The sequence below is a fragment of the Eleutherodactylus coqui genome, chromosome 1, assembly GCF_035609145.1.
Source record: "Eleutherodactylus coqui strain aEleCoq1 chromosome 1, aEleCoq1.hap1, whole genome shotgun sequence".
Taxonomy (NCBI): Eukaryota; Metazoa; Chordata; class Amphibia; order Anura; family Eleutherodactylidae; genus Eleutherodactylus; species Eleutherodactylus coqui.
The window spans coordinates 432,667,126-432,682,136 of NC_089837.1; the positions used below are offsets into that span (position 1 = coordinate 432,667,126).

Below are 15,011 nucleotides of genomic sequence, written 5' to 3' on the forward strand. Positions count from 1 at the left end.
ATCGGCGCGGAGGCTTTCACTCTGACCTCTGTGTTATTCCGGCGCTGACAGCATGCGCCTGCTCAGCTGATTGGTTGGGGTCCCAAGCCGCGGACCCCAGCTGATCAACTATTGATGATCTATCCTGATGATAGGTCATCAATAGTATTTCACTGGAAAACCCCTTTAACTCAACTAACTCAACTTAGTGACAGGTTCTCTTTAATTACATTTTGTTTTAAGGGGTTTTCCAGCCATAAACTATTGATGACCTATCCTCAGGATAGGTCAACAATAGTTGATCAGCAAAGGTCTGTTGTTCGGGATCATCACAGATCAGCTGATTGAAGTGACAGCAGCCCTCAGGTGAGCACCACTGTTATTTCAGCCCATACAAGGTACAACAACATACATTCTACAGCGGCTCTGCTTGGTATTACAGCTCAGTCCCATTCACTTGAATGGGACAGAGCTGCTCTCAGACCTTGTGACCGATGACCATGATGTCATTGGCCTGAGATCAGGCTGTGGGCCTCCTTAATCAGCTGGTCGGCAAGGATCCCAAGCGGAAGACCCCACTGATCAACAATTGCTGACCTATCATAAGGATAGGTTATCAGTAGTTTAGTCCTAGAAAACCTCTTTAGGTATCATAAATCATTAATATCACTGAGTTTGTATATACAGCCATTATTACCTTCTAGTGAGCTCCAGTCAATGTCTTGGTTTTCTGGCTTCTGTAGCGCAGGGTATTTGTTAAACAAGTTTGCAATGAAAGCCAAGTTAAGCTTTGGATTTCCACGCACAACATCTGTGGCAGTTACAAACTGGCGACATCCCAGCCTTTCTGCCTGTACCAGCATGCATTCTGCTCTCTTCAGGTCTTCCTTCTCCTATGTGTAGGAAATATGAAGGCAACAAAGTCAGGGCTGAAACATTAAGGTGTGTAAAAAATATTTTCTTTGGAAAGTTGTGTATTCTATATTAAATTATTGTTAATTAATTGTTAATTTTAGGAACTCCATCTAAAGGCTCCTTCACACAGGTAATGTGATTTTCAGCTGCAGGCCGGAATGCCGTCAGGTGGGAGGAGAGAGTTTAGCTCTGCTAAACTCCCTCCCCCTTCCCTCCTCCTCTCCGCCTCCCTTGCCAGCTGCCAGCAAAGGAGGGGGCGGGAGCTAGCGAGTTAAACTCAGGCCCCCTCTCCGCACATTGCCGGCTCCCGGCAAGGGGAGGGGGTGGGACGGGAGTTTAGCAGAGCTAGCATGCTAATCTCCCACGCCATCCTGCCTCCTCCCTTTGCAGGCAGCCGGCAAGGGGCAGAGAGGGGGAGGGAGTTTAGCATAAACTTCCTTTCTGACAGCTCTCATAGACTCCTATAGGAGTCTATGGGACCAGCCGGTATATTCTGGTCAAATGATAGGTCCATGTGCATGGGCGCTATCTTTTCTGGATGGCTGATTTTACACTCCAAACAAATCGCCCATCTGAACAAGTGCATTGGTATCCAATGCATCAGAAGGTCGCGATTTTCGGCCAGCGTTTTATCACGGCAAAATTGCCAGGATAAAACGGTCATATAATAAAAGCCTCTGGCTGTGACTAGACATTGCAATGACATATGATACAGACAACAATTACAGAACAATTGTATGCATGCAGGTGAGCTATATCATGGTAGCATGTTTATTTCATTATTTCCCAGGTGGGTTGTAGATGCATCTTGAGATAATCATCAAATAATGCTGTCAACTGCATTCATTAACAATTGTCACATTGCAGTCACATGAACATACATGTATACATGACATGCTGTATATATTACTGCACCACAGTGACTTCTTTATCTGCATCATGGTGATGCCTCAATAATCATGTGCTGGATCTCTCCGTGTAGCCGAAGTTTTTATCGAAACATGGCTCATTGATAAATGTATGTTTTGCCATATTGCTGTAAGATATGATGATTTTGTAAAATAACATTTTACCCTGAGTCCATTCATATCAATGACTATAGCTGATATTCCTTCTTCATCGCCTTTCGGAGCAATTTGATTAAGCAAATTGTAGTAAGCTTTGGAGTCCTAAAATAGAAAAATAAGATCAAGATGGTCATCATTATTAAGTAGAGTAATTCAGTAATAGTCATCTGAGACATTTGGTTACTTTGACAAAATCCCTTCCTAGGTGGTAAGTTAAAGAGCAATGCTAGTAATGCTAACAAATTGCATGTATACAAGCAGTATATCATCTAAATAAACATTTTATGTGCCCCTCACCCAATCAGCATAGATCAATATTATAGGAAGAATAGCAAAAAGGAGTGTTCTTCTTATGGCTGTTGGTCATGACCGGCGGCATCTCTTACCTCCCCCTGCCATCAGGTATGACCAGCCCTGTGTGTCCCTCATGTCTCTTGTGTGAGATATCAAGACCTTTTACCACACACTTAGCCTGTCACTTCTGTCTTAAGGGTGTGTACACGACGAGCCCATCTATTAAAGGACCAACGCACACAACCAACTTTCCAGTCTCTAGCCAATCCTGATAGATTTCAGTCTACTTAAGATACTTTCCCCCACTGGAGGCAATTAGTCTACTAGTGTTCAACGGTGTCTGACTGTTTCTGTCTGGTTTCGTGGTTTTGATCCATGCCTGTCTCACCTTGTTTTTTCTGCCTTCTCCATTCCTGACTTCAGATTGTTTATTGACCATGACTTCTCTTTTTGCCCTTCCTACAGTATGCAAGAAATCTTCCTGACCTGACCTTTAACCTGTTATTTGAGTACACAAAAAAATCTGTTTGTCCTTACCTTGGCTCTGTTTCCTTGACTATGCCTCTGTCTACACCCTCTAGTGCCCTTCTACTGTAAGCCTGACTAAGTTGCATTAGCTGCCTATTAACCAAGACTATTTAGTGGTCTGGGGTTCCCTGCAGCGTAGACTATACGCCAATTAGGGGGGTTAAAGGGTGAAAAACGGGGATCTTCAGGTACAGCCCACAAATCTAGAGGACTGTATAGCTATTATATGTCTTTATTTCCTGCTCTGCACTTTTCTCTATGACCAGTGCAGAGCACAAAAAGGAAGTTGATTCCGAACAGCCTGAGGTGAGTCAGTAAGCTTCCCGGATGCTACTCGCTGTTAAGGCCCTCTCGGGTAGCTCTGTAGGCTAGCTTTATATTGCTGAGTCCTTTTTGTATGCTTATGCTTTACATTTCTTTCTAAGCAGCCTTCGTCTGCATGACTTCCATACGGAACATACCTTGATATCTGAACTGAAGTTGTTAATTTTGCTGCACCCAGCATTCTCCAGGTGGTAGTTAGCCCACCTCAGGAGCAGCTCCTCGGGGGAAAGCTTCATGAGATCTTCTAAGCTCTCTCCATCCCTTAACAAGGCTATCAAAGCTGCACAGAACAGGGAAGATTGTTATTAGCACAGAATGAAGATACTCTAGAACACTTAAAGGGGTTGTCTCGTGAAATCAAGTGGGGTTCAGCACTTCTGTATGGCCATATTAATGCACTTTGTAATATACATCGTGCATTAATTATGAGCCATACAGAAGTTATTCACTTACCTGCTCCGTTGCTAGCGTCCCCGTCGCCATGGATCCGTCTAAATTCGCTGTCTTCTGGCGATTTTAGACGCGCTTGCGCTGTGCGGTATTCTCCGTGGTGAATGGGGCCGCTCGTGCCGGAGAGCTGGTCCTCGTAGCTCCGCCCCGTCACGTGTGCCGATTCCAGCCAATCAGGAGGCTGGAATCGGCAATGGAGCGCACAGAGCCCACGGTGCACCATGGGAGAAGACCCGCGGTGCATCGTGGGTGAAGATCCCGGTGGCCATCTTGGTAAAGGAAGAAAGAAGTCGCCGCAGCGCGGGGATTCGGGTAAGTAATAAACTTTTTTTTTTTTAACCCATCCCTTGGGTTTGTCTCGCGCCGAACGGGGGGCCTATTGAAAACTGTTTCGGCGTGAGACAACCCCTTTAAAGAAACTCTGTCACCTACTTTTATCCCTATAAGCTAAATTTATGGGCTGAAAGTAGGTGACCCGTAGAATTCGGGGATGTAAGTTCTATACTTAGTAAACTTAACTTCCCTATAATTCCCCCAGTGACATAACAAACTAGACTGCAAGCCAAATTGAAAATGTAAAATGATATACTTATAATGACATTGAAATGAAATCACAATGCAATCTCAATCTTCTCTTATTGCTAAAACTAGAAGCCAGTACCTTCATTCCTGCTCAGCTCAATGTCTGCAAACAGCCCAATCTTGATAACTTGCCATAGAAGTCCCAACACCAAGTATGGCTTTCCTTCCTTTAGGTCTTCTGCGCCAATGTTCACTACATGACAGCCAATGGCTGATGCTGAATTCAGAGCTAAATTCAAATTTTCCTGCAGCACAAATATAACAAAATATTAAATGAAGCACATAATTGTTTAAAGAGCAGCTCATGCTGTTAATATTGCTTATGTTAAAAACACATCTATATTTATGATGGTGATCTATATATATAAAGACGAAAGCCCTCACTGACTCACTGACTGACTCACTGACTGACTCACTGACTGACTGACTCACTGACTGACTGACTCACTGACTGACTGACTGACTGACTCACTGACTCACTGACTGACTGACTCACTCACTCACTGACTGACTGACTCACTGACTGACTCGCCAAAAGTTCTCCAACTTCCCAATGTCGTAGAAACATGAATTTTGGCACAAGCATAGATTATCTCCAAAATAGGAAAAGTAATTGGGTCCCAACTCGATTATTCAATTCTAGCGCAAAAGAATTAGCGTCGAAATTTAATGTACATAATCTAAATCTCTCACTTCCCAATGTCATAGAAACTTAAAATTTGGCACGAGCATTGATTATGTCATAAACAGGAAAAGCTAATGGGTCCCAACTCGATTATTCAATTCTATGCGCAAAAGAATTAGCGTCCAAATTTTACGCACGGAATGTAATTTTCTCACTTTCCGGTGTCATAGAAACGTAAAATTTGGCACGAGCATTGATTATGTCATAAATAGGAAAAGCTAATGGGTCCCAACTCGATTAGTCGATTATATGCACAAAATAATTAGCGTCTAAATTTTACGTACGGAATGTAATTTTCTCACATTCCGGTGTCATAGAAACGTGAAATTTGGCAGAAGCATTGATTAGGTCATAAATAGGAAAAGCTAATGGGTCCCAACTCGATTATTCAATTCTATGCGCAAAAGAATTAGCGTCCAACTTTTACGTACGGAATGTATTTTTCTCACTTTCCGGTGTCATGGAAACGTGAAATTTGGCACGAACATTGATTATGTCATAAACATAAAAAAGCTAATGGGTCCCAACTCGATTATTCAATTCTATGCACAAAGGAATTAGCGTCCAAATTTTACGCACAGAATGTAATTTTCTCACTTTCCGGTGTCATAGAAACGTAAAATTTGGCACGAGCATTGATTATGGCATAAATAGGAAAAGCTAATGGGTCCCAACTCGATTATTCAATTCTATGCGCAAAAGAATTAGCGTCCAAATTTTACGTACGGAATGTAGTTTTCTCACTTTCCGGTGTCATAGAAACGTGAAATTTGGCACGACCATTGATTATGTCATAAATAGGAAAAGCTGATGGGTCCCAACTCGATTATTCAATTCTATGCGCAAAAGAATTAGCGTCCAAATTTTAAGCACGGAATGTAATTTTCTCACTTTCCGGTGTCATAGAAACGGGAAATTTGGCACGAGCATTGATTATGTCATAAATAGGAAAAGCTAATGGGTCCCAACTCGATTAGTCGATTATATGCGCAAAATAATTAGCGTCTAAATTTTACGTACGGAATGTAATTTTCTCACTTTCCGGTGTCATAGAAACGGGAAATTTGGCACGAGCATTTATTATGTCATGAATAGGAAAAGCTAATGGGTCCCAACTCGATTATTTAATTCTATGCGCAAAAGAATTAGCGTCCAAATCTTACGTACGGAATGTAATTTTCTCACTTTCCGGTGTCATAGAAATGTAAAATTTGGCACGAGCATTGATTATGCCATAAATAGGAAAAGCTAATGGGTCCCAACTCGATTATTCAATTCTAAGCGCAAAAGAATTAGCGTCCAAATTTTACGTACGGAATGTAATTTTCTCACTTTCCGGTGTCATAGAAACGTGAAATTTGGCAGAAGCATTGATTAGGTCATAAATAGGAAAAGCTAATGGGTCCCAACTCGATTATTCAATTCTATGCGCAAAAGAATTAGCGTCCAACTTTTACATACGGAATGTATTTTTCTCACTTTCCGGTGTCATGGAAACGTGAAATTTGGCACGAACATTGATTATGTCATAAACATAAAAAAGCTAATGGGTCCCAACTCGATTATTCAATTCTATGCACAAAGGAATTAGCGTCCAAATTTTACGCACAGAATGTAATTTTCTCACTTTCCGGTGTCATAGAAACGTAAAATTTGGCACGAGCATTGATTATGGCATAAATAGGAAAAGCTAATGGGTCCCAACTCGATTATTCAATTCTATGCGCAAAAGAATTAGCGTCCAAATTTTACGTACGGAATGTAGTTTTCTCACTTTCCGGTGTCATAGAAACGTGAAATTTGGCACGAGCATTGATTATGTCATAAACAGGAAAAGCTAATGGGTCCCAACTCGATTATTCAATTCTATGCGCAAAATAATTAGCGTCCAAATTTTACGCACGGAATGTAATTTTCTCACTTTCCGGTGTCATAGAAACGTAAAATTTGGCACGAGCATTGATTATGTCATAAATAGGAAAAGCTAATGGGTCCCAACTTGATTATTCAATTCTATGCGCAAAAGAATTAGCGTCCAAATTTTACATACGGAATGTAATTTTCTCACTTTCCGGTGTCATAGAAACGTGAAATTTGGCACGAGCATTGATTATGTCATAAATAGGAAAAGTTAATGGGTCCCAACTCAATTATTTAATTCTAAGTGTAAAAGAATTAGTGTCGAAATTTTACATAATCTAAATCTCTCACTTCCCAATGTCATAGAAACATGAAATTTGCCATAAGCATTAAATATGTCATAAATAGGAAAAGTTAATGGGTCCCAACTCGATTATTCAATTCTAGCGCAAAAGAACTATCGTCCCAATTTTACGTACGAAATCTAATTCTCTCACTTCTTGGTGTCATAGAAACATGAAATTTTGAATGGGCATTGATTATGTCATAAATAGGAAAAGTTAATGGGTCCCGACTCGATTATTCAATTGTAAGCGCAAAAGAATTAGCGTCCACATTTTACGTACGAAATCTAATTCTCTCACTTCCCGATGTCATAGAAACTTGAAATTTGGCACGGGCATTGATTATGTCATAAATAGCAAAAATTAATGGGTCCCAACTCGATTATTCAATTCTAAGTGCAAAAGAATTAGCGTCCAAATTTTACATATGGAATTTAATTCTCTCACTTCCTGATGTCATTTTATATAAAGGAAACGTTGCATGGTTACCTCCCCGTGGTGTTTCCTGGGTAACGCAGAGAACTATGCAAAATGGTGAACATGTTTTTCCGGTATCTCTAAAGTAACCACGACTTCATAAGATTTTCCGTGTGAACACTAGATAAACACCAGTACCAAATTAACTCGGGCGAAGCCGGGTATATCAGCTAGTATATTATATAGCTACAGACTTGAATATAACATAGTATAGTTAATTATATAGAGTTTGAATCAGAGTAAGGGCTCATTCACATGGGTGTATTGTCACCGCATATTCTGCACATGTATATTCCGTGCATAACACGCGGTGAATGGAGGCAATGAAAGTCATTTTCTCTGCGTATCCTTTGCAGCCCTTCTATAGGCTGTGTATGAAACGCTGTCCAACACATGCATTGAATATGGGAAGCATTTCTATACGTATCTCTGTTCTGAACAGAGCAGTGAATTACAAAAAAAAAAAAAAGAAAAATCACACTATGCTTGTCCGTGATTGTGTTATTCCTGGGCATGCAAAGTGCCATACGCAGCCCTACATGGTCTCAGCTGGCAGAGCGTATGAGCTGTAATGTGTACAATGCTGCAGGAGACTCACAGCGTTGTACGCATACGCTTGTGTGAACAAGCCCTAAGGCTACTTTCACATCTGCTTGAAGGGTTCCATTTTCCTGCTTAATTTTGAGAGCAGGAAAGGGGAATCCCCTAGCTGAACGGATCCGTCTTGTGATGAAATCAAACAACACTAAACACAAAAGCACAAGTGTGAATGTAGCCTTAAAAGTACTATTGATTTGAGTAATAAAATGTCAAGCTGCACAATTCACAATGCAGTGAAATGTTAGCAGACAGTGAGAGCATCCCATAATGTGCAAACAGATGTACCCCAGAATCAGAATTATTGTCCATTATTTGATTATAATAATGGACATTATACTATCACTTTGCCACCATATGAATACAAAGGTTAGTGGAGTCTATCCAACCTACCTGGATAGTGAAGGGAGTAAGCTTCTTTTTGTTGATGGCTCGTTCATCAATTGTGTCTGGAACTGAGAGGTTGATCATTTTGCTGCAAAAGACATATATAAACTATTAGAATGTTCCATCCCATTAATGGTAAATAATCTGGAAATCTGCAATTGACCCACGCACATATAGAATATTACAAAAGGTAGTAATTACTTAGCCTTCAGTTTTTCCATACTGAAAATATCAGTGACAAATATTTGGAAGTTACTGTGCTGAAAGTAATGGTCAGCACCTCCACTTAGGGAAAAGTCCACCAAGGACAATTCCACATCAAAATGAATATGTGGATTTTGATGTGGTTTTGCCACAGAAATGCTGAAGATCTTACCCTTTACAAATTCACAGCAATATTGCTGCAAATCCACATCAAGATCTTCATGTACGAGTTATAGATTTAGGCAGATTTGTCAGTGGCACATTTTTCCGCCATGTAAGAAAGCAGCCTAATTTGCACATGTTTTCATTAGTAAGTTCTATTGCATAACAAACAAAATAGAGTGTGATTGTTCTCAGTAAGAGAAACCAAGTAATCTGGTAGATATGATACCTTTTAATAGCTAACAAAAATACTTGGTGTTATAGCAAGCTTTCGAACCTCTCAGGGTCCTTCCTCAGGCATAATGGAACAAATCTAAAGACATATTTAATACATACACATGATCACATGGGAGGGCATGAACATGGGGTAATTAATTTGCACTAGATAAATACCAGAGGTTCGCAAGCTCGCTATTACATCATGTATTTTTGTTAGCCATTAAAAGGTATCATATCTACAAGATTACTTGGTTTCTCTTTGCTCTACTAGCTAACACGGTACCAAACATTTTCATTTTAAACAAAATAGACTTACCAGAGGACAATCCCGTCACCTACTGCTTTGAAGAGGTCATCCGTGTCTGGGTTCATGGGAATGACATGCTTGCAGTCCGGATCCTTCTCTAATGCCTTATTAATCCAGTTTACAAAAGCATACTTTTCCTCTTCTATAATGGAGAAATGAAAATACTAACTTCAGCTTTTCATTATTTGTGCTTAGATTAATATTCCAGTGTCTTAAAGGGAATCTGTCACCACCTTTCTGTTGACTTGAATATGCACCAGTACTTCCTGTAGTCTTCTATGTGTGCTGCTACTGATAAAATGTAAATTTCTGACAAACTAGTTTACAGATACATAGACAGACATATTGCTGTAACCAGTATGCCAGTCGATACCTTATGTTTCCCTGACAGACAACAGCATAAAGGTGGTCTAAATTAGTTTTAATTTTTAAAAATGTGCTTCTTTCCTTACTTACCACATCTGAAAAGGGTTGTCTGACTGGGTTTTTTTGTGCTACAACTCCGGTTCCCATGCAGTAACATAACTAAGTGGCATATACTCGCCTATCCCTGCTCCCCATTGTGAGCTGTGCCACTGTGGGTCTTTCCTGTGAAGTCATGTCTACAGGATGCCACAGGCTGTTGCAGGCAATGACAGAGCTCAGCCATCGACAAGCAGGACTGCAGCCAGTAAACAAACAACAGGAGTGGAGCACCGAGCAGTGGCACAGGACACAGTAAGGGGCTGGGAGAAGTAAGTATATGACAGTTAGTAATTAAAGGAGTTCTGTCAGGAAAAAAAAATTCATACTCCCCTGTGCCTTACGGGGCCGGTCACCGGGAACCTGCTGGTCTTCTCCTCTCTCTCTCCGGCAGCCATCCAATCACAGGGCAGAAGCTGGTAAAGTTCCAGCTTCTGCCCCTGCTCCGACCACTGCCGGACGGCAAGTCCTGCTGTGAGGGTATATATATATATTGCCATATGTGTTTTTTATGGTTTTATACCTATATGCAAGTTTTATTCAATTCCAAATGAGAAAAAACTTTAATACTTCGCCTTACATCAGATATGCCAAGGCTGAGAGAGATGTTCTAAGAAATTCAGAGAAGATACGGAACCAGACAAGGCCGCATGTACTTGGCCGATTTCCCAGAAGCGCTGGAACAAGATATCAAGATGTTCAAATGTACATGACTGTTATATGTTTTTCACTGTCTCAGTCCGCAAATCCGGACTGCCCATATATGGTTATGAGCCCATCACCCCCTAGTGGTGAGAGGGCAGAGGGTATAAGATCTCATGTAATCTGTAATAAAGCGCGCAGTTTTTTCTCCCGTGTGAGGAGCTAGACCAGACTCCTGTGTGTGGTGTCTCTTCTTACCGCCGGCAGCGGGGCAGGTGGGGTGGGCCCGATTGGTGTTGCACTTAGAATTTTAACCCTCATAAATGGCGCAACCAACTGGGGCGGTAAAATCGGAGCTTACAGCGCAATTCACCCGGATCCACGCCACTGAGAAACCGTCCTGCTGCAAACCGAGCCTGATCAACTCACTTAGAACTCCAGGTAAGACAAACATATATTTATGTTGTGTTTTACACTGCGAGTCTTGCAGCAGGATGGACTATCTGTGGTTTGTGACCGGACGGGTTGGGTTAAGAGTTCTACACGGTAACTCGTGTGGGCTCCGGGTTTGCCGTCATGGACCACTGACCGTGATATGCGCACCAATGGCTCACCCAGAAATTAGTCTGTAGTTTATTTGTACTTTGAAGTCCGTAGTGTTTTAACGATAGTGAAGGTTGTTCGTTGTATTTAGTCTCACAAGAAAAGGGACCCTCGGTTGTTTGTCCAGTATTTAAGGGGCTAACAATTTGAAAATTAAGAGAGACGCATGCTGAGAGGGATGCATTTTGTGAGAAGTCTCATAGAAATAGGGAATCTCGGTTGTTTTGCCTTATATATGGGGCTAGCGATTTGATTTCAGAGAGATGCATTTTTATGGGGCTGGTTCCATAAGAAGAAGAGACCTTCGGTTGCCTTGCCAGTATATAAGGGCCTGACAATTTGGAATTAAGAAGGATACATTCTGTGGAGCGTGTTATTATCATTGTTGTTTTTGTTCTAATATGCGTAAGATCTTATTAAAGAAGACAGAGCCCCTCAAGGGCTGCCGCCGTGTGGATGAATTTGTAGAATGTAAGAAAACTCTAATGAAAATGTGTGACACCGACCCGCACGGTAGATTACAAAATGGTGTCTGGGAGGAGGTCTTTAGGACCGAGAGGTGCCTTGGAAGATCAAGGTTTGCTAGAAGAGAGAGAGAGACAGTCAGAGAAAGTTACGTATGTACACATTATTTGTTTAAGAAAGTGTCCGTAAGTGAAATGTTGAAAAGTACAGTAAGTGATCAAGAGGGCGTCAGGAGAGTGTCTATTGAAGGTTATATTGGCAGTTAGGTAGGGGAGAGAAGTACAATGCACGTGATTTGTTGGCAAAGAAAGAAAAAAAGTGTATAATACAAGATAGATAATAGATAATATGTATAATCCATACTAGGTGGATATATGTGTGTATATATATATATATATATATATATATATATATATATATACTGTAGTGCAAATAGTTAGCTGAGATTGCTTTTAGGGGAGAAGAGTCTGTTGACATATAGCTGCTAACTTGTGTTTAGTCTCCAAGGTCAGGAAGATAACAGCGAGAGAGAAAATGTAATAACATCCTTGGTTAATATCTTGGCTTGCTTGCAATGAATTGAAATGAATTTAATTAGTTATACTGTCTTAGTAGGCAGGGAAATATAGTAATTTCTAATGTATATTCTTACTTATACAGGGGTTGAAAATGAATGTTGCAAGGTCCCAGCATATGTGTTAATTATGATTTCAAAATGTTTTTTCAATAGTTTAAGCTAAAACAAATCAGTTTGTGTTTCATAGTCGCGGAGAGATAAGAGGTTTGTTTTAAAAAAGGGTGGGGGCTTTCAGAATTCACTCCAAATTCAGGGTCACAGAAACTAAATATTTTAGTGTTTAATACAGCATATAATAGCTTCAGTAGATAAGAAATATAGAATATTTCAGTCACTCAGCAAACTTTTTCACATAATTTGTCAAAGATAGCGCTCATTCACAATCTCATCTCAATAGAATTATGTACTTTATAAAAATTATAGCACTCACCTCGGTGTTTTTCAGCTGATGTATGTATGTTTGTCAAACTTTTTTTGTCCATGCATCTGTATGGACTGGTACACCTTTAAAGGGGGGCGACGGAGCAGACTTGAGCGCATGGATGGATGTGAGTTAGTGACCCGTGTTCGGGCTGTGGTGGAATGTGTGATGTGGAAATTGACTGGGGGTAAAAGTCCTACCCCATGCATGGGACTTTGCTTGGTTGAGATGTGGACGTGTAGACGGTTAAGCTAAAATTAAGTTGAGAAGACGGACGCAATGTGCCAATATCGAAGGGGTGGAGCTATATGATGTAATAGTACGTAATAATGTTTCATCCCTCCTGCACAAGGGAGGGGGGAGAATTTTGAGCAGCTAGTTTTTTTTTCCTGTTTTGTTTTTTTTCTCCTGTCTGAGATTTGATAAGAAATTGCAGGCAGGACCAGACTAATAATGAATTCACTTAAAGGGATATCACATTTCCAATATTAGTAGATGTTTTGTAGATTATTCTTCCCCGGTGTAACTCATGTTTCTGCTATTGGTGTTAACATTTTACAGGCCTTATCTGCATCCATCAAATCTTTTTACAATGTTGTAATAACTTAAACCCGGCTACTATTGTTCCAATTGCGTACCCTGGTTTAAAGGGGTGGGGAGGAGAAGGCATAGGTGATCTAGGTATTGCAAGTCAGCCATTTTAGGTATTGCAAATCAGCCATTTTTAAATTTTTTGCAAGTCATTTTTAAATTTTTAAATTTTTTGCAACAAGGTTCTGATCTTTTTGAAATAAAATACCAGCCTGATTGTCTAGCAGTGATGCAATAAGAAAATTTAAGTTTTAAAAAGTTACTCAAAGCCCTTGTTAATAATGCATATTTTGAGTTGTTTTTTATAGATGGTACCAGGGTGATTGACGACTCCACACTGGATATACGGTGGTTACACAACAAGATGTCCTAAAAAGCAGAATGTCTCCGCATGTCGCAGTACAAGAAGCGGAATTAAAAGCACTCACGGAGGCGTGTGGAGTGGCCACAGGTAAGACGGCAAACATTTACACTGACTCCCGGTATGCATTTGGCATAGCTCATGATTACGGCCCAACATAGAAGGCCAGACAGTTTTTTACCACAGCAGGACAGCCAATTAAGAATGATGCAATGGTGCAGAGTCTCATGGAGACCCTACTTCTACCTGACAAAGTGGAAAGCTCACACCAATTCCTACACCAGAGAAGCGAGAGGCAACGCCATCACAGACCACACAGCAAAAGCAGCGGCCCTTAAGCCGTGGAAGAAAGAAGAAAAGAAGAATTTAACAATAATTTTGGACTTTGACTACACTTGGACTTTGATAATAATTTTGGACTTTGATTTGAACTTGGACTTTGATAAAAATCTTGGACTTTGATTATAACTTTGAACTTTGACTAAAACTACAAATGGACTAAAAAAGGGACGGCGTATGGTGAACAGTCAACAGAACTTGCTTACCATAGTCCCTGTGCCTCATGATGGCCCAGCTGACGCACGGAAAGACGCACGGAAAGACGCACCTCTCAAAGCAGTAATGATGTCGATGCTTGAACGACGACGGGTGGCTCCTTGGTTTTCTGTAGCTGCTGCATCATTTGTCCAATTTTGCATGATCTTTGCCGTAAAGCAACAGGGCAGAAGTAAAATTTGCCACATCACACTTGCCTAGACCACTCTACCCATTTCAGGGATTGCAAATTGGCTACACTCAGTTCCCACTTGTTGGGAAGCATGAATACGTGCTTGTTGATGTTGATGTTTTTCAGGTTGGAGACCTACTCTGTTACCAAAGTAAATAAGCAGGTAACCGCACAGAAGCTCATGAATGAGGTAATCCGCAGATATGGGGCACCGGAAGTGATTGAGTCAAACAAAGGTACACACTTCACAGGTGAAATAATGCAACACATCATGTCTGTTTTGGGTATATTCCAGGCTTTTCACACACCCTACCATCCACGGAGTAGTGGGAAAGTAGATACAAAAGGCAATGAAGGAAATGGGTAAAATTTTGAATTGAGTGTCTTCTATTAGTTTTTCTTTTTTCCAGGAGGATACATGCCACAGTAGCAGAGTTTGGGGAATGATTTTCTTGTTAATTTTGTCATAGGCCTCTCCAAGGAATTGTCAATAATGTATTCTGTAGTCTCTGCTTTTCTCCCAGGTCCTACAGATGAGTGTCACAATCTGAAACCAGGTGACAGGGTCTATGTGAAAAAGTTTGAGCGAGAAACCCAGTTTGAATGTCCTTACCAGATGTTGCTCACCACGCCAACTGCAGTAAAGCTTGAAGGAAAGCCCACTTGGATCCACACTTCGCACTGCAAAGAACTCATGATCCTGCATATCCTTTACATGCTATAATGTGGTACAATTCCTCTAACACACACCTTTGACTACTGTACACTAGCCCCCTGTTTC

General features: G+C 40.8%; 1 protein-coding gene across 2 annotated transcripts in view; it reads right to left on the reverse strand.

Annotated features, from left to right (window-relative positions):
• Positions 1 to 15,011, reverse strand: part of LCP1 (lymphocyte cytosolic protein 1) — a 45,143-nt gene that overhangs the window by 9,143 nt on the left and 20,989 nt on the right. For both annotated transcript variants that reach the window (XM_066582070.1, XM_066582065.1), the window contains exons 5-10: positions 9,391 to 9,523; positions 8,496 to 8,577; positions 4,219 to 4,384; positions 3,245 to 3,387; positions 1,968 to 2,063; positions 677 to 872 (exon numbers count right to left, since the gene is read on the reverse strand). In XM_066582070.1, coding sequence (XP_066438167.1) covers positions 677 to 872; positions 1,968 to 2,063; positions 3,245 to 3,387; positions 4,219 to 4,384; positions 8,496 to 8,577; positions 9,391 to 9,523 — 816 coding nt within the window. The remainder of the gene's footprint in view (positions 1 to 676; positions 873 to 1,967; positions 2,064 to 3,244; positions 3,388 to 4,218; positions 4,385 to 8,495; positions 8,578 to 9,390; positions 9,524 to 15,011) is intronic.